Source organism: Zonotrichia albicollis, chromosome 16 (assembly GCF_047830755.1).
Source record: "Zonotrichia albicollis isolate bZonAlb1 chromosome 16, bZonAlb1.hap1, whole genome shotgun sequence".
NCBI classification, from domain to species: domain Eukaryota; kingdom Metazoa; phylum Chordata; class Aves; order Passeriformes; family Passerellidae; genus Zonotrichia; species Zonotrichia albicollis.
The window spans coordinates 2,302,013-2,328,746 of record NC_133834.1 but is presented as its reverse complement, the minus strand read 5'-3'; the positions used below and the strand labels follow the sequence as shown (position 1 = coordinate 2,328,746).

The 26,734-nt window shown below is 56.2% G+C and overlaps 3 protein-coding genes and 1 long non-coding RNA gene across 7 annotated transcripts; 2 read left to right on the top strand and 2 right to left on the bottom strand.

Moving 5' to 3' along the window:
* Positions 1 to 56: 56 nt before the first annotated feature.
* On the bottom strand, positions 57 to 9,834 carry FLII (FLII actin remodeling protein). The gene is made up of 30 exons (XM_074552570.1): positions 9,674 to 9,834; positions 8,629 to 8,739; positions 7,528 to 7,599; positions 7,322 to 7,402; positions 6,933 to 7,018; positions 6,630 to 6,791; positions 6,432 to 6,535; positions 6,166 to 6,341; positions 5,929 to 6,086; positions 5,755 to 5,839; positions 5,329 to 5,476; positions 5,082 to 5,215; positions 4,758 to 4,970; positions 4,498 to 4,677; positions 4,342 to 4,424; positions 4,188 to 4,262; positions 3,887 to 3,970; positions 3,650 to 3,821; positions 3,463 to 3,567; positions 3,067 to 3,258; positions 2,674 to 2,862; positions 2,444 to 2,583; positions 2,104 to 2,329; positions 1,762 to 1,916; positions 1,593 to 1,653; positions 1,391 to 1,519; positions 1,205 to 1,311; positions 963 to 1,068; positions 815 to 880; positions 57 to 656 (listed from the first exon to the last, which is right to left on the bottom strand). The coding sequence occupies exons 1-30, from the start codon at positions 9,734 to 9,736 to the stop codon at positions 522 to 524; spliced, it is 3,798 nt and encodes a 1,265-aa protein (XP_074408671.1). The 5' UTR covers positions 9,737 to 9,834; the 3' UTR covers positions 57 to 521.
* MIEF2 (mitochondrial elongation factor 2) lies at positions 9,820 to 14,452 on the top strand. 4 transcript variants are annotated; one of them, XM_074552575.1, is made up of 4 exons: positions 9,820 to 9,933; positions 10,408 to 10,582; positions 11,005 to 11,182; positions 12,145 to 14,452. In XM_074552575.1, exons 2-4 carry the CDS (start codon positions 10,415 to 10,417, stop codon positions 13,176 to 13,178), a joined length of 1,380 nt encoding a protein of 459 aa, XP_074408676.1. In that variant the 5' UTR covers positions 9,820 to 9,933; positions 10,408 to 10,414; the 3' UTR covers positions 13,179 to 14,452. The 4 variants fall into 4 exon arrangements, with proteins under 4 accessions (XP_074408676.1, XP_074408677.1, XP_074408674.1 ...); XM_074552576.1 differs by having other exon boundaries at positions 9,930 to 10,020; XM_074552573.1 differs by lacking the exon at positions 9,820 to 9,933 and adding an exon at positions 9,940 to 10,080.
* On the bottom strand, positions 14,089 to 26,646 carry TOP3A (DNA topoisomerase III alpha). The gene is made up of 19 exons (XM_026797904.2): positions 26,467 to 26,646; positions 25,127 to 25,186; positions 24,529 to 24,602; positions 23,799 to 23,874; positions 23,165 to 23,273; positions 22,587 to 22,730; positions 21,930 to 22,100; positions 21,617 to 21,717; positions 21,409 to 21,483; positions 21,212 to 21,294; positions 20,885 to 21,092; positions 20,538 to 20,723; positions 20,243 to 20,372; positions 19,793 to 19,906; positions 19,548 to 19,713; positions 19,017 to 19,160; positions 18,607 to 18,729; positions 17,644 to 18,362; positions 14,089 to 16,348 (listed from the first exon to the last, which is right to left on the bottom strand). The coding sequence occupies exons 1-19, from the start codon at positions 26,644 to 26,646 to the stop codon at positions 16,170 to 16,172; spliced, it is 3,042 nt and encodes a 1,013-aa protein (XP_026653705.2). The 3' UTR covers positions 14,089 to 16,169.
* Positions 23,266 to 26,622, top strand: LOC141730990 (uncharacterized). The gene is made up of 3 exons (XR_012582842.1): positions 23,266 to 24,118; positions 25,272 to 25,360; positions 26,046 to 26,622. It is a non-coding gene; the product is annotated as an uncharacterized LOC141730990 (long non-coding RNA).
* Positions 26,647 to 26,734: the final 88 nt, after the last annotated feature.

The window sequence follows — 26,734 nt, the reverse complement described above, 5'->3', positions numbered from 1 at the left end:
CAAGATCAGGGTTGGGGGTGACCCCGTTTGGGGGTGAGTCAGAGCCTGGGACAGGGTCGAGGTGAGAAGTACAGCCTTTATTGATATGATCCAGATGGGCTGATCCCTGCTGGGGATCCATCCCCCAGGACAGCAGGGACCAGCTGTAAGGCCCAGGGCTCAGAGCCCCTCACTCCCCCCTGTTCTCCTTAGCAAAGCATCCTCCCACCCAAACTGGGAGTCACTCTTGTCCCCCAGCCACGGGGGGAGCTCGGCACTGGTTTGGGGCAGCAGCATCCCCAAGCAGGGTGTGACAGGAGCCCACAGCACCCCGAATGCCCCCCAGGAAGGGCAGGGGCTGAGCTGGGCCCTGTGCTGGGAGAGGGGGACAGAGGGACAGCCCCAGTGATCCCCCTGGCCCCGGCTTGGGGGAGGCAGCTCCAGGCTGAGCCTGGCGGTGGTGGCAGAGCGGGTGCCAGGCTGGCTGTGCCAGGCTGGCTGTGCCAGGGGGGCCGTGCCCGGGCACCAGGTGCCCCCCAACCTTAGGTGGGCGGCTTGCGGAACACGCTCCAGGCGTGGAAGCAGCGGGTGAAGGGCCAGGGCTCGTTGCCTTTCCGCACCAGCCGGAGCTTGCGGGGATGGGTGGGGTCCTTGGAGCGCATGTGCTGGATGTAGACCTGGGGCAGAGCATTGCCGTGGGGTCCTGGCCCTCACCCACCTCTGGGGTTGGTATTCCCCAGCCCAGAGCTCTGCAGCACCCAGGTCAGGGCCCTGAGGGGAGATGGAAGTGCCCAAATCCTCCCCCACGCAGTCCCAGGATGGAGGGGCGTCTTACCTGGCAGGCCTTGAGGCTCAGCTTGATCTCCACCTGGCTGGTCTGGGTGCCCACCCACATGTAGACCTGCAGAAAGGATCAGCAGCTGGGCTCAGCCCACAAAGCCACTGGAAGGTCTGGCCCAGGAGAGCTCGTGTCCCCAGCTCACCTCCCGCCCGTTGTCCAGCAGCATGATGTCATCATCAGCCAGGTCATCCTGGCAGAAATCTGAGCACTTTTCTGACACGGAGAAATAACCTTTCTCATTGGAGCACCTGCAGGGAGATGGACAGGGACAGCATCAGGCATGGTTTGTTAGGACTCGGCTCATGCAGAGGGCAGGGATGTGATGGAGCAGCTGTTCTGGCTGGTTGGTTCCCAAAGGGGATGGGCTCTGAGGCCAGTGCCCACCTGAAGAGCCGTGAGTGCTTCATGTAGTCAGCATCTTCATCGTACGGCTTCTGGCCCCCAATGCCCACCCAGAAGAAGTTCTCAGGTTCTTCTCCCTCGTTGATGACCTGAAAGGGGAAGAACAGGGCTGAGTGTGGCCCGGGTGGTCACTGTCACTCAGGTAAGGTGGCACTGAGCCCAGCTCACCTGTTTGCTGTAGGAGTCATCAAACATGTGGTTCATGATGTCCTCAGCCAGCTTGGCCTCGTCGGGGTCAGCTGCCCGGCCCACCCAGGTGTAGACAATGCCCTGGTTGTCCGTGCTCTCAAAAGGCACCTGGGGGACAGTGGGGTCAGGGCTGCCCAGAGGGGCAGGAGGGCCCCCAGGCAGCCCTGAGGATGCTCAGTACCTTGAGGATGAAGCAGAACTCGGAGTTGAGCAGAGCAGCGTCCGTGTTGATCTGGATGCACCTGGAGATGGAGCCCCCCCGAGGCACAAATCAGGGACAGCTGGCAGCTGTGCCCACCAGCAGGTATCCCCTGTGGATGTGGCACCCGTGGGTGCTGCCTGGCACTGACCTGGTGCAGAGGGCCCCGCCGTTGGTGCGGATGTGGTACAGGCTGGGCTGGGGGGTGCTGACCCTGTCCTTCCTCTTGCCCCGGTGGATCACAAACCTCCTCTTGAAGTGCGAGAGGAACTTGGGGTTCTCCTGCTGCTGGGTCATGCGCACCACCTGCACAGGGGTGGGGGTCAGAAGGGGCATTGGGGCTTCCCAAACACAGCTCCAAGCCCCAGCTGCACCCCCCTGCCAGCTCCCATCTCTGCTGCTGTCCCCTGCCTCAGCCTGAGGGGCAGAGAGGAGATGGAGAAGAAGAGGGGCAAAGCTGGGGCACCCCTGTGTCACCCCTAAACTGTGTCACCTCCAGTTTGCCACGGAAGTGACTCTCAAACTTCTTCTGGAGGCTGAAGGTGAAGGTGAGCCAGCCCATGTTGGAGGCCTCCCGGCCCTGCCAGAAGTAGACGATGCACTGGGAGTCTTCCTCAGGCTGCTTCTCCTCCTCTTCTTCTTCACCCTCCTCTTCCCCTTTGCCTTCACCCTTCTTCTTTTTTTCCTCATCCTCCTCGTACTCCACTGGCACCCAGTACCTGAGGGTGGGAACAGGGAGTGATGTGAGGGGTGGGACAGTCGGGAGGGCTGGGCAGGGATGTTGGGGACAAGGTGGTCCAGCAGCCCCTGAGAGGGGACAAACCAGCTGTCACCTGCACAGGAAGACGTAGCAGTCGTGGGTGTGGAAGTGGCCAAACTCCTCCTCGGGCAGGCGAGTGAATTTCTTGCCCTCCAGCACGAAGCCCTCCATGCCATCCAGGTCCTCGTTCCACTCCTCCATCAGCTGCTCCGCCTGTGGCCCCCACGAGCTGTGTCAGCTTCCAGCCCCTCCATCAGCACCCAGCCCAGGCCATGGGGGATCCATGGGGGTCTCCAGCCCTACCTCGCTGAGGGGCATGGGGGGCTGGCGGGGGAGGAAGAGCGCGGTGAGGTCGGCCTTCATCTGGTCCTTCTTCTCGGCGTCCTTGCGCACCTTGCCGGCCAGGCCCCCGTCCTGCAGCACGGTCTCGGCGTTCCGGGTGTAATCCACGCGCAGCACGTCATCCCAGTTCTTGAACTTGGACTTGAACACCTGCAGCACACAATCACTAAGGCTGGGAAAGACCTCCAAGAACATCAAATCCAACCTGTGACCCATCCCCACCTCATCAACTGGACCAGAGCAGCGAGTGCCACGTCCAGTCCTTCAAGGTGTAAATTGGGGAGCGGGTAACAGACCCTCGGCCTCAGCCCCCTCCCAGGCACCCAGCACCCATCTGAGGGGTCTGTGCCCCACCTGGCACTCAGTGCCCTCCAGGTTCCTGGTGACCATGGCGTGCTTGGGCCGGTGCAGCATGGTGCACAGCTCCTGGCTCAGCTTCAGCGCCGCCGCCCGCACCAGCCGCGAGGATTTCCGCCCGATCCAGATGAAGACGTCGGACCAGCAGTCCAGGATGTACACGCTCTTGGTGTCCAGCAGGCTCTGCAGCTGAGGGCACCGCAGGGGACAGGGGTCAGGCACCTGCAGGCTTTCCCAGCTGGAAATCACCCAGCCAGCTCCCAGCAGAGCAGAGCATCCCCCAGCCAGGCGCTGCTGGCTGAACCTCCCTCTCCCAGGGCACGGCTGGAGGCACAAGGGGCATGGAACCAGTCCCACTGGTCAGACTGGGAGAACCTCCCCGCCCCATCCTACCAGGCGCATCTCTGGCATCAGATCAGCCTTCAGCCTCTTCTTGTGCTCCACAGAGAGCTTGTAGTTGATCTGGGGAAGCTCCAGGTAGCCCAGTCCAAGGCCAACCTGCAGAGGAGATGGAGACAGAGGTGAGTGGGGGCTGAAGGACCCCAGCAGGGCTGGTGGCCCTATGGATGCAGATCCCCACCTTGTACAGCTTGGGCTTGTGGGGCTGGAAGTCATCAGGGACACAGGGTCGGATCTCCTCGGGCTGCCCCCCCAGCACCTCCCAGAATTCGGGGGTCTCCTGGCCCTGGGTGAGCAGCGTGATCTCGGCCTTGCCCTTCCGCTCGTTCTTGTTGATCTTCTCGGCGAAGAGCCTGCAGTGGGAGCAGGTGAGATGGCAGCTGGGCTCCCCACACCCCGGCACCCTCACCAGCCCTACCTGGCCTTGGTGGTGCTGCTCAGCGTGGCCTGGCTCCCACGCCACACCAGGAGGTCGAGGCCGTGGTCCAGGAGGAAAACAAACCTGGTGGAGAGAGGTGAGAGGAGTCAGGAGAGAATGGGGTGTGCTGAGCATCCTTCCCATCCTGGGGATCCCTGCAGGGCACCAAGGGGGGGTTTGAACCCGTATTTTTGTAGAAAGGTACTGGCATAGCCCATTTGCACCACAGAACCGCAGCTATAATGTCTCAGGTGGATCCTGCTAAACCTCCTAAAGGTCCCTCTGTCCCCTGGCCACTCACCGGGGGTCCAGCGATGTCCCTTTCAGTGCCACCGGCTCCAGCTTGACATTCTTCTTCCCATAGACACGGTAGAGCCTGGGGAAGGGACAGCCATGGTGGGACATGGGGCACTGCCTGCCCCACACATCCCCCCAGCCCCTGTCCCCAGCTGTACCTGGTGACATACTGCGTGTCCTCAACGGTGAAGAAACCGCTGGCTGTGCCACCCTCGATGTAGGAGATGTCATTGTCAAAGACCTGGGGGCAGGGAGGGGGTGAGGGTGGGACAGGAGGGGCTGGGAGCTACAGGGGAGCTGGGGGGTGGCCTCACCTGCAGGAACTCCTCGCTCTCATCCCCCATCTCCTCCCGGATGCTGCGGCACTCAGCCCCCAGGTAGTTGCGGAGGTTGACGGCGTGGATGGCTGAACAGGCCTTCTTGTCCAGTGTGGCCTCCTGCCCAATCCAGTAGTAGATCTCCCAGTTCAGGGAACCATTCTCATCCAGGAAGGTCTGGGAAGGACAGGGTGTGAGATGGGATGGCCACAGCTCTGGGCAGGGGATGCAGGAGACCCTTGGTCCTCCCCGGGTACCTTGAGCACGATGTAGCAGTCGGCTTCATAGAACTTGCCGTGGAAAGCCTCGTCCACCAGCGTGGGCACAAAGTTCTCGATCTGCCAGACACAGAGGCCGGGCAGCTGCCCCACGTCCTCGCTGAAGAACTCTGAGTAGTCCAGCTGGGGCTTCTCCAGGCCCTGGTCCCAGCGCCGTGTCTTCAGGTCCGGTGCCTTTGCCTCCCCACTCTCCTGTGGGACAGGAACGGGTCAAATTAGAGATGATCAGAACCCTGCTGGCACTCAAGACAGGCCAGGGACATTGTGATGCTCTCAGGTCCCCTCTCCCACCCCAGACCCTACCTCTATCTTCTTGTTCTTCTCCTGGGCCACATCTGACATCCCCTTCAGCACCTGCTTGGCCTGGTCATCCTGGGCAGAGTCCTTGCGCCGCCGCAGCCGCATCTTGCGGGCCAGCGGGTCCTTGGTGCTGCTCCCTGGGGACACAGGGACAGGGTGAGGGGCACCCTGTGGAGCAGGGCTGGCTGCCCAGGCTCTGCCAGGGCCGTGCCAAGGCAGGGGCTGCGTGCCCCCCTCCCTGCAGGCGTACCCGCGGCGGCGGCAGCGACGGTGGCGGGGGAGGCGCCGGCCAGGCGGAGCTGGTTCTGCAGGGAGAAGTCGATGTTGTACCACTCCGAGGAGCGATCCGCCGGCTTCGGGGGCATCACCAGGCTGGGGTTCTCTCGCACGTCCAGGATCTGCAGGGAGGGCACAGAGACCTTGGTGAAGCACCTGCTCACAGGGATGTTGGAGTGTGGCATTGCATGGAGACCTCCGGAGCACTTCAGGCTTTGGTGAGATGAGGGGATGTGGAGGAGCTCCACAGCCTGGGCTGAGCCATGGGGCAGATTGCAGGGACTGGCCCTGAGCTCCCCTGCCCTCACCTCATCCAGCCCACCCTACAGCCCTGGGGTCCCAGGGAGGTGCTGGGGCCGTGGTGGAGCCAGCCCAAGGCAGAGAGGTTCTGGGTTCCTACCTCCAAATCTGTCAGGAAGTGGATGGCCTCTGGCAGAGTCACCAGGCGGTTCTTGTTCAGCACCAACTTCCTCAGCTTGGAGCACCTGTGGGACAGTGATCCTTGTGACCTGTGACCACACAACCTCTGTGTTCCCTCTTGGGGACACAGCAGACCCAGCTGTGTGTTCCTTACCTGCACAGGCTCTCAGGGATGAGCTCCAGGTTGTTGTTGGCTGCCATGAACTCCTCAAGGTTGGTGAGCTTGCCAATGCCCGAGGGGATCCCATCAAAGTCCAGCTTGTTGGAGTTCAGGTACATCTTCTTCAGCTTGGTCAGCTTACAGATGGCCGACTGGGGAAGGGGGAGATGGTAGGGTGAGGGAGAACCACAGAACCACGAGCAGGGGTGGCACACAAGGGCAGGGACATACAGGTAAGGAGGTGAGCTGGTTGCGGGACAGGTTGAGGGTCTCCAGCTGGGTCCACTGGTCGATGCAGAGGGACAGCTCTGTGATCTGGTTGCTGCTGAGGTTGAGGCGCCGCAGGCTGCCCAGGGTGTAGAGACACTCAGGGACACGGCTGAGGTCATTGCAGGACAGGTCCACGTCTGGGGAAAGAAAGGGGGTGACACCACCAGCCAGACCACCACTGGGGCTGGGAGAGCCCCTGGAGGGCTCTGTGGGTGCCCCAGCCCTACCTGCCAGGTTCACCAGGGCCTCCAGGCTGGTGGGCAGGTTGCTCTGCGTGCGCTGGGTGTTGCGCAGGTGCAGGGTCTGCAGGGCTGTCATGGCTGGGAGCTGCCTGAGGAGCAGGGAGAGCCAGAGGGCACAGAGAGGGTCAGGATGTGCCAGGAGCCTCAGTGCCAGCCCTGGCAGCCTGGGGAGCAGGGCTGTACCGGAGCTGGGCGTGCAGCAGGGGGTTGTTGTTGAGGATGAGGGTCTGCAGGTGCACCAGGCGCCTCATCTGCGGTGGGAGACTCTCCAGCTTGTTGTCACTCAGGTCCAGGTACAGCAGGTCCGTCAGGTTGATGAAGAGCTGGTTGGGGATGGTGTCGATGCTGCAGGGATATGGGGAAATTCAGGAGGGCCTAGGACCAGCACACCAGCCCTGAGTCTCCCTCCTGCAGAGGGAGCAAAGTATGACCAATGGAGGTGGCCATGGACAGGAAGGGGAGGTGGTCACTCTAGCCTGGACCCACCTGTTGTGGCCAAGGTTAAGGACCAGCATGTTCTTGGCATTCTCCAGCTCCCTGGGACACTCTGTGAGCTGGTTGTAGCTCAGGTCCTGGGAAAATGGGAGCACAAAGCAACTATCACCCCCAGCCACCACCACCCAGACCTCAGGACTGGGGGGCATCTCCAGGGGCACAGCAGCAGCTGGACCAGCACACAGGGACCCCAGGGAGCCCATCCATGGCATCAGCCTTTAAAGGAGGCACTGCCACAGGGTCACCCTGCTGACAGCCAGCTGCCCTGGAGCTCAGCCGTGGCCTTGGGGCTGGTGCTCCCAAGGAGTCACCAAGGTGCAGGAATGGGACCCAGGAGTGTGAGCTGGCTCCTGCATCAGCTGAGGAGACCGTGCACCCACCAGCACTGAGAGGTCATCCAGCTGGAAGATGTCATCAGGGACTCCTGAGTTCTTCAGGCTGTTTGCACGAGCCACAATTGCCTGCAAAGGGGAGAGAGGCAGGAATGCAGCTGCCTGCTGAGCCCCCAGGGTGCCCAGGTGTGATCTGTGTGTGCCCTCAGACCCCAGAGGTGCCTGGGGACCCTGAGGAAGGGGGGGACACTCACCCGGAGGCAGGGCAGGCCGGAGAGCTCCCCATGGAGTGTGGTGAGGCTGTTGTGGCTCACGGAGAGGTGTTCCTGCAGGGAAGGCCCAGACAAGCCCCAGTGAGCAGAGAGAGGAGCTGGAGCTGTGCAGGGCAAGGGTTGAGCCCCTAGATTGATGGGGAGGCTCCTCCACCCCAGGAGAGCTGGGGACTTGTGAAGCCCTGTCACACACAGGGCTGCTGGCACACTCCCAGTCCCAAACTGGTTGGTGGCCCAGCGTGCCTGTGCTGCCTCCACATCCCTCATCACCTCAGCCCTGCTGTGGGGTTTGGGGAGCCCTGGGATGCCCAGAGCTGGCCCCCACAGTCCCTGTGCACACAGATCCCAGTCCCTGGAAGTGCCTCTCTCACTGGGAGCAGGCAGCCGTGGGCACTGCTGGGGTGGGAGGAATTTCCCTGGGGAAATGTTTTGCTCTGAGCATCACAGCCCGGCTGTTGCCTGCTCAGGAACACAAGGCACTGGCAGGCTGTGGGTGGGATGCCAGGATTTCAGTCTTGCTGTGGCCCCCGAGCACCTGGCAGGGCTGGCAGGGCTGGCACTGAGGGATTCCCTGCACCTGGCACAGGGATGGGGACTCCTGGCAGCGTTTAAAGCCCTGAGTTTGTCTGGCACTGACAGGAGGAGGTCCCTGATGTGCTGTGGACACCACCAAAGCCAAGCTGAGCCATGACCCCACCAAGAGCCTGGCTGAACCACCCAAAAAACAAAGCCAGCTCCTGCTTTTTATATACTTCAGCAAAGGAGAAGGAAAAAAAGCCCCAGAAACCTTGATTGCCCCCATTGTAACCATCACCTTTCCCTTCTGCTACAGGGTAGAGGATCTAAGCACGGTTTTTAATCTGGTTTTCTAGGAAAACAAGGTGAAACTGAGTGCAAGGCCACGCCAACCCCACTCCTGACAGCTCCTGCATCCCATTTCAACCACACACTGTAGCTCAGTGCTATTATTAGACATGAGCATCTGCTGCTGAGCCACGAGGCTGGCAGGGATCCTGTCAGATCCTACAGCCCCAGCGGGACAGGGGAGCCCCATTCCAGCCCAAAGCACCAGCTGGGGCTCACCAGCTTCTGGAGGGCAGCGAGCTCCTCGGGCAGGTAGCAGAGCCCCGTGCGGTTCAGCTTCAGCCAGCGCAGGCTCGTCATGGCCTTCACGTGCTCCGGGAAGTACCCGCCCTGCAGGGACAGGAGGAAGAGGAGGGTGAGGAACTGCCCCATGGGATGAGGATCTGGGGATCTCAGTGTGATTGAGGCTCTCTGGTCAGGGGAGGTTTGGGATCGAGCAGTGCTATGGGACTGGGAAGTGTGGGGTTGTGATGACCCAGTGCTAGGGGATGGGGAGATGTGGGGATTGGGATCAAGGTGGCCCATAAAATTGGGAACTAGAGGGCTGGGGATTGGGAGGGGATTGGGGATTGGGATGGGAATTGGATTGGGATTGGGAGCTGGCAGGGGATTGGGAGCTGGCAGATGGGAATCAATCATTCCTAGGGGATTGGGAGCTGGGGGTTATGGAGATCCAGTCCTATGGGATTGGGAGCTGGGATCGCCCAGTCCTATGGGAATGGGAGCTAGGATTGCCGAGTTCTATGGGATTGGGAGCCAGGTTCACCCAGTCCTAGGGCAATCAGAGCTGGCAGATGGGAATCAATCATTCCTAGGGGACTGGGAGCTGGGGGCTATGGAGACCCAGTCCTATGGGAAGGGGAGATGGAATTGCCCAGTCCTATGGGAATGGGAACTGGGATCGCCCAGTCCTATGCGATCGGGAGCTGAGACTGCCCAGTCCTATGGGATCGGAGCCGGAATCGCCCAGTCCTGTGGGATCGCCCAGTCCTTATGGGATCGGGAGCTGGAGGCTCGGCGATCACCGGTCTCTCGGGGACCCCGTGGACTGGGGGCCGGGTTGCTCAACCACAGCGGCTTGATAGGGGTCAGGGATCCCCCGACCCGGGTAGGGACTTGGACTGCCCCGGGTCACCCACCCCGGGCGGGGCCGGGCCCGGGATTCCCCCGCCCTGGGGGCCGAGCCAGGCCTGACAGCCCCGCGGGGCGCGGTCCCGCCGAGGCGCTGTGTGCCAGGCCGTGCCCCGCTCCCTCTCCCCCGCACCTTGAAGTCGTTGCCGCTGAGATCGACGCCGCGGACGAAGGGCAGGACGCCGGTGGCCGCCATGGCGGAAGGGCGGAGGGGGGACCCTGAGGCGGCGCCGCGCCCCGTCAGGCCCCGCCCCTGGCAGGCCCCGCCCCCAGCCCCGCCCCGGCCGTGACGCACGCGGGGCCTGGGCGGGGCCGGGAGCTACTTCCGCGCGCTGGTGGGCGGGGCCACGCTGCCTGCGCCCTCATTGGCTGGGGCTGCGCCGGGGGCGCGCGGTGAGTGCGGCGCGGGGGCGCGCGCGGGCGGGCAGCGCCGGGCCCGGGCAGGTCCCGGTGCCAGTCCCGGTGCCCGTGTCCCCCTCGGTCAGTGGGGTGGGGGCTCCCTTCCCGCGGTACCGCCAGGGTCCCCCGCGAGGCTTTGCGGTAGGGCTGGGTGAGGAGCGGGTGACCCTTTCCCGGCGTGTCCGTTCCTTCTCCGGGCTGCTCCTTTCTCCCCCGGTGTGTCCCTTCCATCCCGGTGTGTCCCTCCCCGGGGCTGCCCCTTTCTCCCCCGGTGTGTCCCTTCCCCGGTGTGTCGCTCCCCGGGGTGACCCTTGCCCCCTACCCGCACCCAGCCGTCCGGCGGCGGCGGGAGCCTTTATCCCGGAGGGGAGCGGAGCAGCGGAACCCGTTGTTCCCCAAACCCTGCGGCTGTGCCCGTCCCGGGGTGCCAGCTCCCCCAGCCCGGGGTGACCCTCCCGTTCTCCGCAGGGTGACCATGGCGGCGTTTTGGCAGCAGCGGGGCCGGCGGCAGGAGAGCGGCGGGCTGGGCAGCGTCCTGGACGGGCTGGGCAGCGTGTTCGATGTGCTGCTGGCCAACGCCAGGCTGGTGCTGGGCGTCAGCGGCGCCGCCGTGCTGGCCATCGCCACGCTGGCTGTCAAGAGGGTAAGGCTGGGATGGGCATCAGGGCACCAGAAAGGTGCCCAGGAGAGCTGGGTTGGCCCCAGTGTGCTCCAAATCTCGATGTTTGCTGCTGAGATGGTTCCTTGCATATGGCACAAATGGCACTGGTGCTGGCAGCAGTGCCGTAAGCATGGAGCTGCATGTATTCATCTTTGCCTGGAGCATTTGGGATATGCTTTTCCATCCCAAAAGGGACTTAAGTATTTAGGTATCTGTTTTCCACATAAAACCTGTATGAAGACGATGTGCACGTTTGTGGCTCCCCCCCCCCCAAATTTCTCTGAGCAGAAGCCTTGAGTGGGGCTGTCCCCCCACGTGTGTGCTCCAGAAGGGCTGTTGTCACCCATAAATCATGGAAAACAAAGACAACAACTTGTCCTCTTGGGTTTTTTTATTCCCTCCAGCTGATCGACCGAGCCACCAGCCCTCGGGATGAGAGTGATCCCAAAGCTGAGCAGAAATCCCTGGAGGACAGCTGGCAGGACTTGCCATTGATCAAGGCAACACCAAAACCCGCCAAGAAGCAGAGGAGGGAAGACCTCAGCGAGCCCCTGCTGTCTGCAGCCCAGCCTGTGGTGCCAGGTGAGGCTCTGGTGCCCGGGCAGGAGGATCACCTTGCTGTGCTCCTGCTTGGGTGGCCCTGCCAGAGCTCTGTGTTATTTTTATCTCGGTGTCCGGAAAGCCGACCCCACTGAGCCTGCCCTCCTGGGAGGCTCCCGAGCCTCAGCCCCTTTTTAGGCAATGCCTGTGGAAACAGGATCTCAGCAGGACCTGTGGTGACACCCTGGTGTCCTGGCAGGGCTGTTGGGGGTTGTTTCCTCTGGCTGTGCTCGTTTTCTGGGTCAGCTGTGCCTGCAGGAAGGTGTGCTCGGGAGCTGCTGCAGACAAAGGCTGCTTTGTCCAGCTGCCCATGGAGATGGTGTTTGTCCAAGTGGGAAACTGGCCCAGCTGGGTCCAGGGCATGTCCTGAGATAATGGCCCAGAGCAGGATTGTGTGTAGGATCCTCGTGTGAGGAGGTGGAGGGGCAGGCACTGATCCCTCTGATGATCAGTGACAGGACATGAGGGAACTGCAGGAGCTGTGTCAGGGAGGGTCAGGTTGGATATTAGGAAAAGGTTCTTCCCCCAGAAGGTGTTTGGGCACAGTCCCAAGGCTGCCAGAGCTCCAGGAGTGTTTGGACAACACTCTCAGGGGCAGGGTGGGATTGTTGGGGTGTCTGTGCAGGGCCAGGAGCTGGACTGGATGATTTTTGTGGGTCCTTTCCAACTCAGCACATTCTGTGATTCTCTGACCCTGGCAGCAGGTCCCTTGCCTGGCTCCCATCCCTGGCTGAGGAGTGAGGCTGGGAACAGCCAGGTTTGGGGTTGGTTTGGGCTCTGCAAGGCTGAGAAGTGCTCTTGACATCAGTGGGCTCAATGGGGGCCCTTGGTGAGGTTGGTGTCAGCTCCAGAGGGGTGGGCTGAGAGCTGGGCACCCACCTTGTGCTGCTGAGGGTTTCAGGTGATGTGCTCAGAGCTGTGACTTCTCCTTTTTCCCCCCACAGATCCCAGGGGCTCCTCTGTCCCTCTGGGGGCTCCTCAGGTCCAGTCCAGCCTCACGCTGCAGGAGAAGCTCCTCTCACACAGCAGCCAGCTGGCCGTGCCCGAGTTCCAAGTGTCCCTTGTCCCACAGCTGGCCAGGAGCATCTGCAGCCAACTGCAGAACTTTCTGAGGAGCAAATTCCCAGAGCTGCCCTTCGGCCGCCCGTCCCTCAGCGGGGCCCTGCTCGATGGCCTCGAGGTGCTGGCAGCTGACCACGTGCACCTCATGCTCCCGCTGGTCCTCGACGCCGGGCTCTGGAGCCTCATCTCAGGGGAGGACACCGTGGTGAGGAACCCCCAGTACTGGATGATCAAGAGGATCGACCTGGGCTATTTCCCTCGTGGGTGCAGCCCCTGGGACAGGTTCATGGTGGGCAGGTACCTGTCCTCCAGCGTGCTCAACGAGACCCTCCACAAGCTGCTGGTGGCCTCCATCAACTGGCCTGCCATCGGTGGCCTGCTGGGCTGTGCCATCCACCCCGTGGTGGCCTCCCGGGAGCTGAAGCTGGAAGTCAAACACGATCAGGTTGATCTGAGCATCACCCTCTTGCCAGTGGTGGAAATGGAGGACAAGGTTCTCGTGGCTGTTCCTCCTGAAGGACCGGTGGAAAACCTGTGGCTGGAGAGCTTTTACAGGGCGGAGGTGTCGAGGCTGAAGGAGCTGGATGCTGCTGACTCCGGGGCTCGGCAGCTCTGCCTGCGCATCCTCAATGGCGCCTGCAAGCGCCAGCCCAGGCTGCACAAACTGGGGGGCAGCCCCGTGACCCACCTGATCCTGCACCTCAGTGACACCACCTCGGACTGGGCACAGGAGAGCCTTGCTGACAGGTTCCAGCAGGTGCTCGAGGAGCTGGTGGCTTCCCTGGAGAAAGGAGTCCTGCCTTGCTATTTCAACCCCAAAATCAACCTGTTCTCCGGGCTCTTGGAAGAGGAAATTGATGAGATGGGCTTTGTGCTCTACAGGGCCATAACTGAGCCAGAGGTCCTGCTGAAGTGACTGGAGTGTTGGGAGCTTCTGAATGTGGGGTGTTGCTCCCCTGCCTGCTGCTCCCTGCTCTGAGGGCTGTGATGCTTCTAGTTGACTAGTCAGTAAGAGGCAAAGTTCTTGCACTTTATGAGGAAAAAACCCACGTTTCCTGTGTGAATAAAACGTGCCTGAGCAGAGGTGGGTGCTGGCAGAAGGAGCCTTTGGCTCAGAGGCTCTGCTGAGCCTGGGGTGAGAGCAGCCCACACCACACATGTGAGTTCTGTCTGCTGGGAGCCCAGTGAAGCATGTTTGGGCTCTGGCTCCAGTGTCCTCTGCCTGCCCCAGCTGTCAGGTTCCCCTCAGGCTCTGAGACCAGCTGGAGCTGGAGAGGAGCAGCCCCTTGCTGCTACTGTGTCCTGCAGACCCCTCAGGTGCCACATCTTGGGTTGGTCCTGTCACCAGCACCCTGTGTGGCCTCACTGTGCCAGCACTCAGGGCAGGGGGAGCCTCACCCACCTGCAGGGTTCTGCCAATCCAGAATAAGCCCTGTGGATGGTACAGCCATAGCAAATGGGGGTTTATTCCTTGGAGACTCTTGCAGCTGCCAGAAGGGGTGAGCTCAGCCCTACCTCTCTGTTCTGACAGTGTTGATGCTGCCCCAAAGAAGGAGCCTTTGTCCCATGCAGTGTTTGGCTGGAAGATGTCCTGAGAAATCGCTGCTGGCTCTGGGGAAGCTCCTGGTTTCAGCTGGAGGCTGCAGCAGGGCTGTTTGCCCTCCCCAGTGGGTGGCTGGCTGCCAGTGTCTGTCTGCAGGTACCTGTCCCCTCCCAGTCTGTCTGGTCACCTTTTCACACATGTAATGCTGCTGTCTTGAGGCCCTTTTTCCCTGGATCTCCCTGGAATGGGGCAGGGAAGCAGGGCAGGAATGTTGTGAGCAGAGTGCTTGCAAGAACTGAAGTGGTTTATGCTTTTTATTAAGAAGATATATTTTGTTTGGGTATTTTGTTGTTTTTTTTTTTTTCCTTTGAGTGGCTGCTAGTAGGGTTTGGTCTGGCTCTAGTCCCAGAGAAAAGCAATTTATTCTAATATTTAATGGGAAGAGCTGGTTTGGCTCGTGGGTGGAGCTGGAGAAATCCTGTGGACTTCACTGTGAGCAGCTGTTGTGGTTTAGTTTTCTTTACAGCTACCATCTTGTTTATGGGAGGAAAAAAACCTGCTTTTCCTCCCAGTCTGACAATGCCTTTGTTCCTCCAAACCACTTCCCAGGTGTTAGTGATGAGAATAAACCTTCCCTGTGCACACTGGTTCTCTGCTGTCAGCTCTCCTTTGTCTCCTTTCCCCTGCCAAGGGCTGAAATGACTCCTCAGCTGTGTGGCCTTCCTGGGAACGACCTAGGGCATGTCCTGGAGAGCTTGGTGACGGTCAGATCCCATCCTGCACAGTCTTCCTCATCCTCCTCCTCCTCCTCTTCCAAAGCCCTGAACCCCCAGAGTGCCTGGCTGCAGTGTGGGAGCTGTCTGGACACTGAGCTTGTACTTAGAGGGCTCAGCAGAGCATTGCCCAGGCTGAGGCTCCTAAAGCTGCTCCTGGCTGATCCAGCAGCAAGGTTTAACCTCTCCCTGTGTCCTGCACAGCTGCTGCCATTCCAAGGTGTCTGGCCAGGCTGCCTTGGCTCAGTGGCTGCATTCCAAACCTTGTCATGTTGGTATTTTAGCCCAGGGTATTTTTAGGCCACGGCTGTTGATGGTGGCAGGGAGGGCTACAGGAAATGCAACCCAAATTCTCCTGGCTGTCTGCATGGGTTTGGGCCTGATAGCAATGGACTGCTGCAGGGTTCAGGCTCTCTTTCAGAGCTGTGGGCTCTGATTCCAGCTGCCCTCCAAGGGCTCCAGCCCATCCCCTCAGTGCTGGCCCCAGGAACTGCTCTGTGCAGGACCCTGAGCAGCCCTGGAGCTCCTGGCAGCAGAGCACACAGCAACCCTGCAGATCCCCTCCTTTGATGAACAGAGGAAGCCCCAGCAGCGAGGGAAGAGGCAGCCTGGCTTCCCAGGGAGTTCAGCCTGAACTCAGAACAGGAAAACAGAGCTTCTCTTCAGCTCAGCCAGCTCTGTCTGTCTGTCCCAGATCAGCAGATGCAGCTGGTGAGATAAAAACTTTTTCCCATCTCTTTGTAGCTCACTTCTAAATTGCTGTGGGGAGTTTCTGCCAAGAAAGCTCCTCTATTGTTCCAGTGATTGGAAAGAGCAAGATTTGGCTGGATGCTTTCACAGTAAAAGCTTCACTATTTGATGTAGGAAGAAATAATTAGGGAAAGCTAAGGTGTCACTGCATCAAATTTAAAATTTAAATAATATTTTAATAAGAAACTCATTTAGTTTGACAAAAATTACTTTCATCAGCTAGCAGCATCACAAAGGCATGTCTCAAAGTTTGAGGAAGGACTTGCCTTCAAATTCAGGAACCATCTAAAATGAGGGCTTTTCCTGAGCACTGCAGCTGAGCTCCTCCAGGGCCAGCACCAGATCCAGCTCCTCAGCACCTCACCCTCCTTCACAACCCAGATAAGGGTGACAATAAGGGGAATGTTGCTCAGATAACATCAACTGAGAAGGGAACTTAAATTCCACACTGTGGAAAGGCAGGGCCTGAGCAGAGCTTGGCAGCCCTGGTGTCTGTCCTGATCCAGTTTTTCCCTGCATGGAGAGGCCAGGAACAACACCAGGATGGTGCAGGGGATGATGCAGTGCAGTTTTCTCCACAGACTCAGCTTCCAAGTGCTTCCTTGAAATGTTCAGACCGTCCCAAACTGCTCAGCAGAAGAGCAGCTGGAAACAAAACCTGGCGGTGGAATCACTTTTCCAAGCTGGTTGAACCCCTGCTGAAACAAATGGCATCCCTTGGCAGGAGCAGCCTGCAGCCAGCCCCTCCAAAAAACACTCAAGGGACTTGTTCCTAAAGTCCAGTTCCTTGTGCAGAGCTCACAGCCCTGGTCCTTGCAGGCTCTCAGAGCTCCATCCCAGCTCAGTGGTTCTGAGGACAGGTTTTCCTCGTGTGCCCAGGCTGGTGGCAAATGCTGCAGGTGCGTGGCTTCTTGGCAGCAGATGCTGAGGAGAGATTGCCTGGTCTCTTGGCCTTGCTTCCCAAGCCCCTGGAGTATCCATTGCTGCCAAAGTGGTTCAAAGAGTCATCTCCAGAAGGGCCTAGAGATAAACAACTTGAATTTAAGGATCTTTGAAAACATAAATAGGTGAGAAACACAAGGTAAGTTCAAAATAGCAGATCAAAGATTCTGAGATTATTCCTGAACCTGCATTTGCTTCAGACTTGTTTGAACAGTGAAATGTTCCCTATTTGTCTTGCAGCATTAGAGACCTGTGGGAACAGCACAGGGGGAGCTGATCTGCCTGCTTGGATGCTCTGGTCTGCAGCTGAAGCAGAAACAGAGCACGGCAGAGAAGAACTTGGGGTCTAAGTAGTCTTGAAAGTTTGACTTTGCCCCTTCAGGCTCAATGTCTGAGGAGGGAGATCTCTCACAGACCACATCTCCCCTTCTGTACTTGGTTATGTCCCTTTTTGTCAGTTCTCTCTCTTTTGCACCCTTGTCATTATTTTTCTTTTCAGCATCTTTCCACACAGTTTCATCTCTGACCAAAAATGACTTGCCCCTTCCCTGTACCCCCAAACGAGGGCAGGGGGAGCAGCAGTTTCCCTGGCATGCCAGGTGGGTTTGAATGTCTCCAGAGAGGGTCACTCTGTCACCTCCCTGGGCAGCTGCTCCAGAGCTCTGCCACCTTTAATGTAAAGCAGTTCTTCCTCATGTTGAGGTCAAACTTCTTGTGTTTTAGTTTCTGGCCATTGCTCCTCATCCTGTCACCAAAAAAAGCCTGGCACCATCCTTCCCTGAGATATTGACATGCATTAATGAGATCCCCTCTCAGTCTTCTCTTCTCTAGACTAAACAGGCCCAGCTCCCTCAGCCGGAGAGATGCTTCAGACTTCCCCCCACCTTTGTGACCTCCCCTGGATTCTCTGCAGCATCTCCTTGTTCTGCTCAGCTGAAGAACAGCCTGCAGCCCTGCAGTGTGCCCTCAGACCCCCCACCACCTCTGTGGCCTCCCCTGGACCCTCTCCAGCATCTCATTCTGCTCAGCTGAAGAACAGCCTGCAGCCCTGCAGTGTTCTCCCAGACCCCCCCACCACCTCTGTGGCCTCCCCTGGACCCTCTCCAGCATCTCCTTGTTCTGCTCAGCTGAAGAACAGCTTAACAGCCCTGGACTGTGCCCTCAGACCCCCCACCACCTTTGTGGCCTCCCCTGGATTCTCTGCAGCATCTCCTTGTTCTGCTCAGCTGAAGAACAGCTGAACAGCCCTGGACTGTGCCCTCAGACCCCCCACCACCTCTGTGGCCTCCCCTGGATTCTCTCCAGCATCTCCTTGTTCTGCTCAGCTGAAGAACAGCCTGCAGCCCTGCAGTGTGCCCCCAGCCCGGCCATACCTGGTGCCACGTTCTCATCTGCCCACTGGAAGAAGCCACACTGCTGCTCCCGGGGCTTGGGGCAGGTGTGGAACTGCCTGCCCTTGTTGGGGCCGTCCTTCTGCACGGTGCGCGTCACCGCGGGCTGCTCACACCTGCACACCGTGCCACCACCACTGCCACCTCCAGTGTCCCAGCTGCTGCTTCCCAGGGGCTCCCTGCCTCCTCCTGGCCTCTGGAATCCTGCTGGGGCTCTCCCAGCAGCGGGCTGGAGCGGCGTGGAGCTGCCTCTGTCCTGTGGCTGCTCGTCAGCCCAGAGGAAGAAGTTGCAGGAGCCGGAGCCGCACTTGTAGAACTGGCGGCCCTTGTTGGGGCCGTCCTTGCGCACGGTCAGCAGCAGCGCCTCGCTGCCACAGTTGCACACCACAGCATTGCCGTCGTCTGCAGCAGCTGGAGGAGCAGCCCTGGGGGTTCTGGGGGTGTTGATGGAGAGCAGGTGTCCCCGTGCCTGATTTGAGGTCCCCCTGGCCTGCCTGGTCTCGCTGCTGGATCTGTTCAGGGAGTGGTTGGCCTGCAGGTGGTGCCCGGGTTGGGGGGTGGGTGGTGCAGGTTGGGATGATCTGTGCAAGTACTTGAGGTCCAAAAGCTCTTTCAGCATCTCATCACAGCCTCCAATGCAGCCAACGAACTCCAGGGGCATCACAGGGGGAACACTGCCCTTCTTGAATTTAAACTTCAGTCTGCAGGGAAAGGAAGAGTCAAAGTCTGCCAGTTTCTCATCAAGAGACCTCAATTTACACTTGAACTTTTATTTATTATTTTGATTCTGCTATATGGAGGCCATTTTCCCCAACTCATCTTCCTTCCATCCCCAAGCCAAGTGCTGCCCCAGCTTTCCAAGGCTGGAATGGAAAATGGTTGCCCAGCCTAGCCCATGGAAGTCTCTGCCCCAATGTCCAACAAGGGATAACTGGCATGACCTACCTGTGAACTGGATGGGGTTGACACACATCACAGATGCTCTCATCCCTGCTCACATCCACCACAAAATCAGGGAACCAGACTGCAGTTTTACAGGCTGGATAGCCCATGCAGCTGAGGTAGAACCTGCCAAGGGACAAAGGTGCTGGATGAGGAAGAGGCAAACTCAAGACAGTTGGGGATCCCTTCTCGTGTCTTGTCAGCCACCAGAAATTGTCAAAACTGCAATTTTACAGGGGAAATGCCTACTTGAGAAGAGATTCAGCTGAGTCCACACAGCTCAGGTAGCTGGTGGAGTCAGCAAGCTGCAGCCCAAGGTTTCCAAGCTTTCACTGAAGGAGGTAAAAATGAAAGCCTGGAGAAACGAACACAACAAACCAACACAGGAGGCTACAAGAGGGGAGGTCACCAACCCGCCGTTCTTCCTGGTCTTCAGGACCATGTCACTGTTGCACTGGGGACATTTCCGAACAGAGAGGGGCGTGGCTGGGTACACCTCATCCTGCTCTGGAACTTCTGCAGCTTCTCCCAGATACTGGGCCAGGGCCTGGTCCAACCTGTAAAGAAATGAGCAGAGCAAGGAGGTGCTGCAGTGACTCAGAGCCTGCTGCCCCCCACACAGCCCCTCTGAGCTCCTCCACAAGCACACTGACTCAGCACCACGTTTCTGGAACAGGAAAGGTGTGGGTACAACATCAGAGGTCAGTGCCATCCCCAAATTTAATCTTAACTGCTCATTCTGGTTTAAACCCTTGGCTGGGAGGAACTCCTGACAGCATGCCAGGCTTTGAGTCATCCTCTCCCACACAAATACCACAACATGGGGGGCAGAGCTCCAGGGAAAGAGTGTGACAGGATCCCCCACTCCAGGCTGAGCCCCAGAAGAGCAGCAAGCACCTCCCAGCAAAACAAAGCAGAAGGAAGAGGGCAAAGACAGGACTCACTTGTTGGCTCTGGCCACCGCTTCAATGAAGACTTGCTTGTACTTCTGGACCTGCTGCTGCAACACTACAGATTTGTCTTTCTTCCCCTCACAGATCAGTTTCAGATCAGCCTCCAGCTCAGCTCGAAGGTCAGGCTTGGACATCTCGTAGCCCATGGAATCATAGCCTGAGGAATATGTGGAATGGTAAGTGAAAGGAAGGAGCCAGTAAGGCCCCTGGCACCTTTGTGAGGGCTCTGTGCTCACCTTCCACCAGCCCCATGCCCAGCTGGCCGGGCAGGAAGCGCTGATCCGCCGTCAGCCCCACGTACATGCGCGTCTTGATCGTCTCGATGTGCTCGGCGTGGGTGGCATCAGTCCCTGGAAGCAGAGAGGTGTCAGCCAAATCAGGAGCCAAGAAGTGATTTCCCCCATGCCCAGGGACAAGGACACAACTAATGGTGAGGAGCAGCACTGCCCCTGTGCCCTGCTGGCACTGAGGTCAGCAAAGTGCTGGCAGCACACCCTGAACCAAAAAATTTCCCCCTCCCTGGATACTGGAGGCACTCTGCAGGCTCCTGAGGATGTCTGGACTTTGCCCTTTATATCCCTTTTTTCTGCACATTTCAGTAATTTCTTATCTACAGCAACATTTGGAGAATTCCCTGGGGAGAATTCCCTCTGCCAAGAGCAAGAGGCCACGCTGCCAGTACTGACCAATGCCGTGTTTTTCCATGAGAGCAATGAGATCTGCTTCTGTGAGGAGCAGGGGAGGACTGGTTTCCCCATCCACCATCTCCACCGTGGTGGGCTGAAAACGAGACCCTTTCTGATACAGAGGGATAACCTGGAGGGAAGGAGAGTCTCTTTGAAACTGCTTCCTGGTCCATTCACTCAGGACAAAGGCTCTAAATCAGACAGAAATGGTCAAAAGATGCTGTGCAGAGAGATCTAAAGTTGGCAGAGAAGTGCTACTTTAGCCTCTCCCACTTATGTTACTCAAAGGGATTACCTTATCACTCCACTTGTCATAGGGATACACTTCCAGGTAATTTCTGGCCAGGATCATGAGTCCCTGAGCAATGAATTGCTCGTTGGCAATGTCAATCTCCACAGTTGTTTCCTGTCCTTTGGCATCTTGAGAGCAGCAAGCCAGGAAGTGGCGCACGATGAACTCGTAGAGTCTCTGCTCATTGCCCTGAGATCAGACAGTGGGAAGGGTGAGTGTCCTCCCAGATTAACAAGACATCACAAATCAGTGGGGTCTCAGGTGAGGATTTTGTGCTAATGATCACGTTAAGATTTTATCTTTATTTATCAAGCAACACAACCCATCCAGTTCCGTCTGGTTACACCCACCTGCAGGTTGCTGGCATATTTTGTGGGGTGAATGGGAGGGTGAGCCTGATCAGATTTGGTTCCACTCCGAGGGGTCGGCCCACCCTCATCCAAAATCCTTTGTGCAAACCCTCCCCAGTTTGGGTCCTGTGTTTGCTGTTCTACCAAGGCAGACAGGTTCAGCTCCTTGGGGAAAATGTTGGTCTCAGTTCGAGGGTAACTAATGAACCTTGGGAAGAAAGACAGGAGAGCAATGTGAGAGTTGCTCCAAGATGCTTCCCATTTCTAACAAAAGGCCATTTAGTTTTAGAAGAATTAAGTTTACCAAGCCAAGTCTTGCTTTCTTACCCTTTAGTATAGAGTTTTTCTGCTATTGTCATTGTTTCCTTTGCATTTATTTTCAGTTTGCGGGAAGCCAATTTTTCCAGTTCCTGCATTGGGAAGAGCCAGAAAACCCAAAAGTATTAGTGGATAATCCAAAGCAGTGAGTAAAACATCTGTTCAAAGCTCTTTTCAGAGAAACCCTACCCAGAATTCAAACATACCACAGTGTCCAGGGGCAGGGGCCTCCATTTGCTCTTTGGCTTGCTCACAACATCAACAACAGTCGCTACCGGATCCTAAACAGAGTAAGCAAAACCCACATATCCTTCAGGAGTTTACACAAACTGTTCTTTAAAAGTCTTGAGCAAGACAGATACAGGGAATGCTTGGCTGAATCTGGATTATGCAACTATTTACAAGCTTTCCTACCTCCATACACATCTGGTAAAGGACCAGGCACGCCGTGTGGTTGAAGAGCCGGTTCCTCTTCCAGTTGAAGACCACGCTGCCGTCCTCATGGTCGTGGGTCACTGTGAGGGACAACAGAGCTGGCTGATGCAGGAGCCACAAAATGGAAATACCACAAAGGAGCTTGGAAACCTTCCATCTTTCCTCAGTGTTCATGGCAGAGGAAGAGGAAAATATCTCTGGAGCGTTTTTGTGTCAGTTGCTCCAATGTTTTTCCTTTTTATCCACATCAAACCCTTGAAGATGGAGCCCAGGAGTGTTTCCCCAAGCATACCTTTAATTTTGTAGAAGGCTTCAGGAACAAAAGCCTGGATGGCTTTAAAGCGTTCCACTACAAATCCCAGTGTGGGGAACTGGCAGCTGCCATAGCTGATGAGCTGATCTGCTAAAATATCAGGGAAGATCTTGCGCAGCCTCAGCGTCTGGAATCTGGTGAAGGCAGCACCTGGGGGAACAAAATGGGCACCACAACTGAATACAACAATGCTGAGTGATAATCACAGTACTTCAAATATTTTTAATATTCTGAGCATTAATTTTATAATACTCAGTTGAAGAAGCTTGTCAGTGCTGCATGAGCTATAAATTTAATATTTGCTTCAAGGAGAAATTTCCTATTTTCAGGAGGAATTTCTTCACAGAAGAGGCTTTGAAACATTGGAATGGACTGCTCAGTGAGGTGGTGGAGTCACCATCCCTGGAGATGTTCAAGAAACGACTGGATGTGGCATTCAGGACTCTGGTTTACAGGAGGGGATCAGTCACAGGTTGGATTCACTCTTGGGAGTTGATGATGCTCTGATTCAAAGAGCACACTCCCAGTAAAACATGAGATGTCTTTTAGTCATATCTGATCTAAAAATCAGTTTCATGAGACTACAGAGGGCATTTCTGCCTTGAGCTGAGGTTCCAGTAAGAGATGTTTACGTGCCTATCCTGAGGTCCAGCTCCTGCCTGACGTCCACGGCGTCGCTGGTTCTCTGGTCGGGCTGGGTGAGGTTCTCGCAGGCGGCCCTGACGGCGTGAGGGGTGATCTCAGAGAACCGTGCTCGGAACACCTGCAGGTTTGGCTTTACTGCACACACACACACACAGAAAGCACAGGGACTCCATCACCAACAGAAAGGAGCAGCTGATAAACACTTACAAAGAACACAAAACCATTTTGGAGTCAGTTTAATTCCCTGTGTCTGCCTCGATGTATTTTAACCAGTGTTATGTCTTCAGGGGGTTTTAGCACTCTGAAGACAGGAATTTGAAACAACATTTTGGCTATTTTCTATAAAATTTGGAACTCATCACCCTGCTCTGAGTCAGAGTGCTTAAGAGATCGTGCTGTCAACTGATTCTACAGTGTTCCAACAGCTGGTTGCATTTCTGGCGTAGCATGGCCACATTATTATAATTAGTCAGCATTTAACCTGGACACAATAGACTTGAGAATTTGCCTCTGCTGAAGGAGTTGGTGAACCATTAATGGAATCAGAGTGATGGAGATGCTCTACACACCAGCTCTGCACACGTGGATGATCTCAAAGCCAATGTTCTCTCCTTCTCGGTCGCAGTCAGTCCAGATCACCAGGGCTTGGCACTGCTGGATTTCCCGTTCAAGGGTTCTCTGAGAGGAGAAAAACAACACAGGGAGAACATTCCAGGCCACTTGCTCTGTCATTTCATTTCAGAATGACTCACTGAACACCAAATGCAATGTGTATCCATGGAGATGGGTTGTTGCAATAACATTTTGTAATTGTGTGTCTCGGGAGATCAGGCAGCTTTTAAAAGAATTGAGTCATTTATTTACATCTAATTCTGTTAAAAAGTTTGGCTTGGAGCAGGTTGTGCCACAATCTGTTTTCTAAAAATGTCTTTTTCTGTAGAACTGAGACACAATCATCAATTCCACCTTGTTGGAAAAAAACATTTCTATTTTTAGCTGTTCCTTCGCTGCACTACTTGTACATGAACAAGAGTTTCAGTGCCACAAATGAACAGCATATACAGTCCTAGGAAATGTAGGAGGAATCTGCTAAACTGCAGAAATGTGGATGTTAAGGACAAAGGTAAGATCATCCCTCTGTCTGGGACAAGATTTGTTGAGCCAACCCCTGAGCTCAGTTTCAAAGTCTTAACCATGATGTACCTTGATATCCAGGTAATTTTCAGGGCAATACTTCTCAATTTCAGCATCAAAAAGAGCTAAAGGGTTGCAGCTATGCCTGGAAAACAGAGGAGAAATGTGTGTGTGCATCACATAAACTAAAAGACCCTTTGTGAGACACTACTTGGTGCTCCCTAAGTACTGGAATGAATGTATTTTATTACAGGCCTGGTTTCAGACAACAGAAATGAAATGCTGAGTAACATTTAAAAGCAACAGAATGAAAAACCAGGCAGAGAAAACAGCAAATCTGGAAGGCAACAAGCAGCTTGTTCAATCTGAAGCCCAGAGTACAAAAGGAGGTAAGGCAGAGAAAGCACCTTGCTTCCCAGAACAGCTCCCAGCTGAACAAAGAACACAAAACCATCCCATTTTGGAGTCAGTTTAACTCCCTGTGCCTGCCTTGATGTATTTTAACCAGTGTTATGTCTTCAGGGGGTTTTAGCACTCTGAAGACAGGAATTTGAAACAATATTTTGGCTATTTTCTATAAAATTTGGAACTCATCACCCTGCTCTGAGTCAGAGTCGCTCCCTGCCCCTTTGAGCTTGCAGTGTCAGGGATGGGAACAGGAGGTGACAGATCCTTCCTGTGAGGGCCAGGAGGTGACAGAGCCCCTCCTGTGAGGGCCAGGAGGTGACAGAGCCCCTCCTGTGAGGGCCAGGAGGTGACAGAGCACTTCCCCTCCCTGCCAGGGCCACGAGGTACCAACCATTTGCGAAATGGCATGATAAAATCATGAGCCAGTAAATGTCCTGACACGGATGTCATCACCATGGTAACGTTCTGCAAGAGACACAGCGAGGAAATTAGTGCCCATCCCTCACCAAAAACTACCCACAGCCCCAAAATCTCCCTTTGGTTCTCAGTTTAAATGATTGGTGACACCTTTCTCCTGTTAATCCCAGAGTGGTTTGGGTTGGGAGGAGCCTTAAAGCCCATCCAGTGTCACCTCTTTCATGGCAGGGACACCTTCCACTGTCCCAGGCTGCTCCAAGCCCCATCCAACCTGGCCTGGAACACTTCCAGGGATGGAGCAACCATCATAACAAGCTCCATCCATGGTCTTATCCTCAATTTTTGTAGGAAGCTCCCAATTTGAAACAGCAACATATTTTTGACAGACATAAAACCAGAAAGTTAAAAGATTTAGAGCAACAAAACAGGTGGTGGAGCAAAGAAAACAACATCTGACTTTTTCTCATCTTTGGGCAGAACATCCCTGTGTTTTTTAACTCCTGAGAAATGGCTTTTATTAATTAGTATTTGTACTTCATTAATCCAGCAGCAGATGGAGAGAGAACTCTTACCTGGCCAAACATCTGGTAATCATATTCATAGATTTTGTTGAACTTGGAAAACCCTTCTCGCTGGAAGGAAAAGGAGAATTCCTGAGTTTCTGGATTTTCACAGGACACAAATTCTTAAATTTTTTTTAATTAAAATTTTTAACAGGAAACAAATCCATCCTGCCCTGCTTTGTCCACACTGGGATGGGAATCTCCTGTATCATTTATGGAGGCACTGAAATGGTGATTCCCAAGGTAAGAGGATTTTAAACCATTCCTGAAGGTGGTGCCAGGGTTATTTCCCCATGAATAATAATGAGGAACTGATTTATTTAATGGGGCTGGCCAGTTTTTAGAAACTCCTATGTTGTTCCAAGTGACAAGCAGTGTCCCCAAGGCTACCTCCCACCTAACTGGGACTCATGGAAGCTTCTAGATTGTGTATTTACTGCTTTTTTTACAGAGGTAGGATGACTGATGTCTTGATTGGGACTGTCAGCATCCAGGTTCTCAATAACACCTTTTATTCAAATAAAGGAGGTTGGAGCCACTTTTCCCAGGTGACAAGGTGAGAGAGAACACCCTCAGGCTGTCCCAGGGAAGGTTTAGGCTGGACATCAGGAAGAATTTCTTCATGGAAAGGGTTATCAAGCATTGCAAGTGCCCAGGGAATTGGTGGAGTCACCACTCCTGGAGGTGTTCAAGGAACACCTGGATGTGGCACTCAGTGTTCAGGTCTGGGTGCCAAGGTGGGGATCATGGGTTGGATTCAATAATTTCAGAGGTCTTTTTCAACCTCAGTGACTCTCTGATTCTGGTCTAGGTCTAGCAGCACCTTAGTTTGGAAATTCCTTAGTTTGGAAACAGGAAGTGATTATGCAAACTGTTACCAGAGCAGCAGAGAGTAGAAATAATTGAAATTTTCTTCTCCAAACCACAGCCCGTTTTTGCTTTATTTGATGACCTCCAGCAAACCCCTGACACTGCTGATGCTGCAGAAGTGCTGCTTTTAGACAGGGAAATGCATGCCAATGGATGGTGTCAGTTTCTGAAGCCCTTGTCAGGAAGGACCCAGGGAGCTCTCACCATGGGAAGGCAGAGGGAGCTGAATTCCCACTCGGCTTAACCCACGAGGACCTGAGACTCCCAATACATTTGGGCAAGTGATGTCTGTCCGCAGAACATTCTTGTACCCTCGTGTGTCCAGGGACAAAACCAGTACCAAGTGTGCCATGTGCTGATGTGAAATGGCCATGCCAAGCTCTGCTGGGAGTGCTGGAGCTGCCATACACAACACAGACCCGCCCAACCCCTGTCTCCGTGCCCCAGGGGATAGCACGGCGTGGCCGGGCCGTTCCTACCCGCCGCATCCTCCTGTTGGAGAGCAGCTCGGCGATGCCCCGGGCAGCATCGTTCTTCTCGGCCACGCACAGCACCTTGCGGATCCTCTGCAGCGCCACCTCCTCCGCGGCCCGCGAGAAGCAGCGCCAGGGCTGGGGCAGCATGCTGGCCCTGCGGAGCAGCCGCACGGACACGTTCATCACAGGGGGTGAGGCCAGAGCATGCTGCTGCTGCTGCTGCTGCTGCTGCTCCGCGTCCCGGGCCGGTGCTGCTGGGATGAGAGAGCGC

What these genes read in the sequence shown, in the direction of transcription:
- FLII (XM_074552570.1), bottom strand. Translation starts at nt 9,736, where the DNA reads ATGGCGGCCACCGGCGTCCTGCCCTTCGTCCGCGGCGTCGATCTCAGC. An exon ending in AGCAGCACCACCAAGGCCAG is followed by an intron (nt 3,822 to 3,886) that starts GTAGGGCTGGTG and finishes CTCCCACTGCAG; the next exon opens with GCTCTTCGCCGAGAAGATCA. An exon ending in TGAGCCTCAAGGCCTGCCAG is followed by an intron (nt 657 to 814) that starts GTAAGACGCCCC and finishes GCTCTGCCCCAG; the next exon opens with GTCTACATCCAGCACATGCG.
- TOP3A (XM_026797904.2), bottom strand. Translation starts at nt 26,646, where the DNA reads ATGAACGTGTCCGTGCGGCTGCTCCGCAGGGCCAGCATGCTGCCCCAG. An exon ending in AGCCTTCTACAAAATTAAAG is followed by an intron (nt 21,718 to 21,929) that starts GTATGCTTGGGG and finishes TGTCCCTCACAG; the next exon opens with TGACCCACGACCATGAGGAC. An exon ending in GAAAAACTCTATACTAAAGG is followed by an intron (nt 21,093 to 21,211) that starts GTAAGAAAGCAA and finishes TTTCTTCCCAAG; the next exon opens with GTTCATTAGTTACCCTCGAA.
- MIEF2 (XM_074552575.1), top strand. Translation starts at nt 10,415, where the DNA reads ATGGCGGCGTTTTGGCAGCAGCGGGGCCGGCGGCAGGAGAGCGGCGGG. An exon ending in CCACGCTGGCTGTCAAGAGG is followed by an intron (nt 10,583 to 11,004) that starts GTAAGGCTGGGA and finishes TATTCCCTCCAG; the next exon opens with CTGATCGACCGAGCCACCAG. An exon ending in AGCCCAGCCTGTGGTGCCAG is followed by an intron (nt 11,183 to 12,144) that starts GTGAGGCTCTGG and finishes TTCCCCCCACAG; the next exon opens with ATCCCAGGGGCTCCTCTGTC.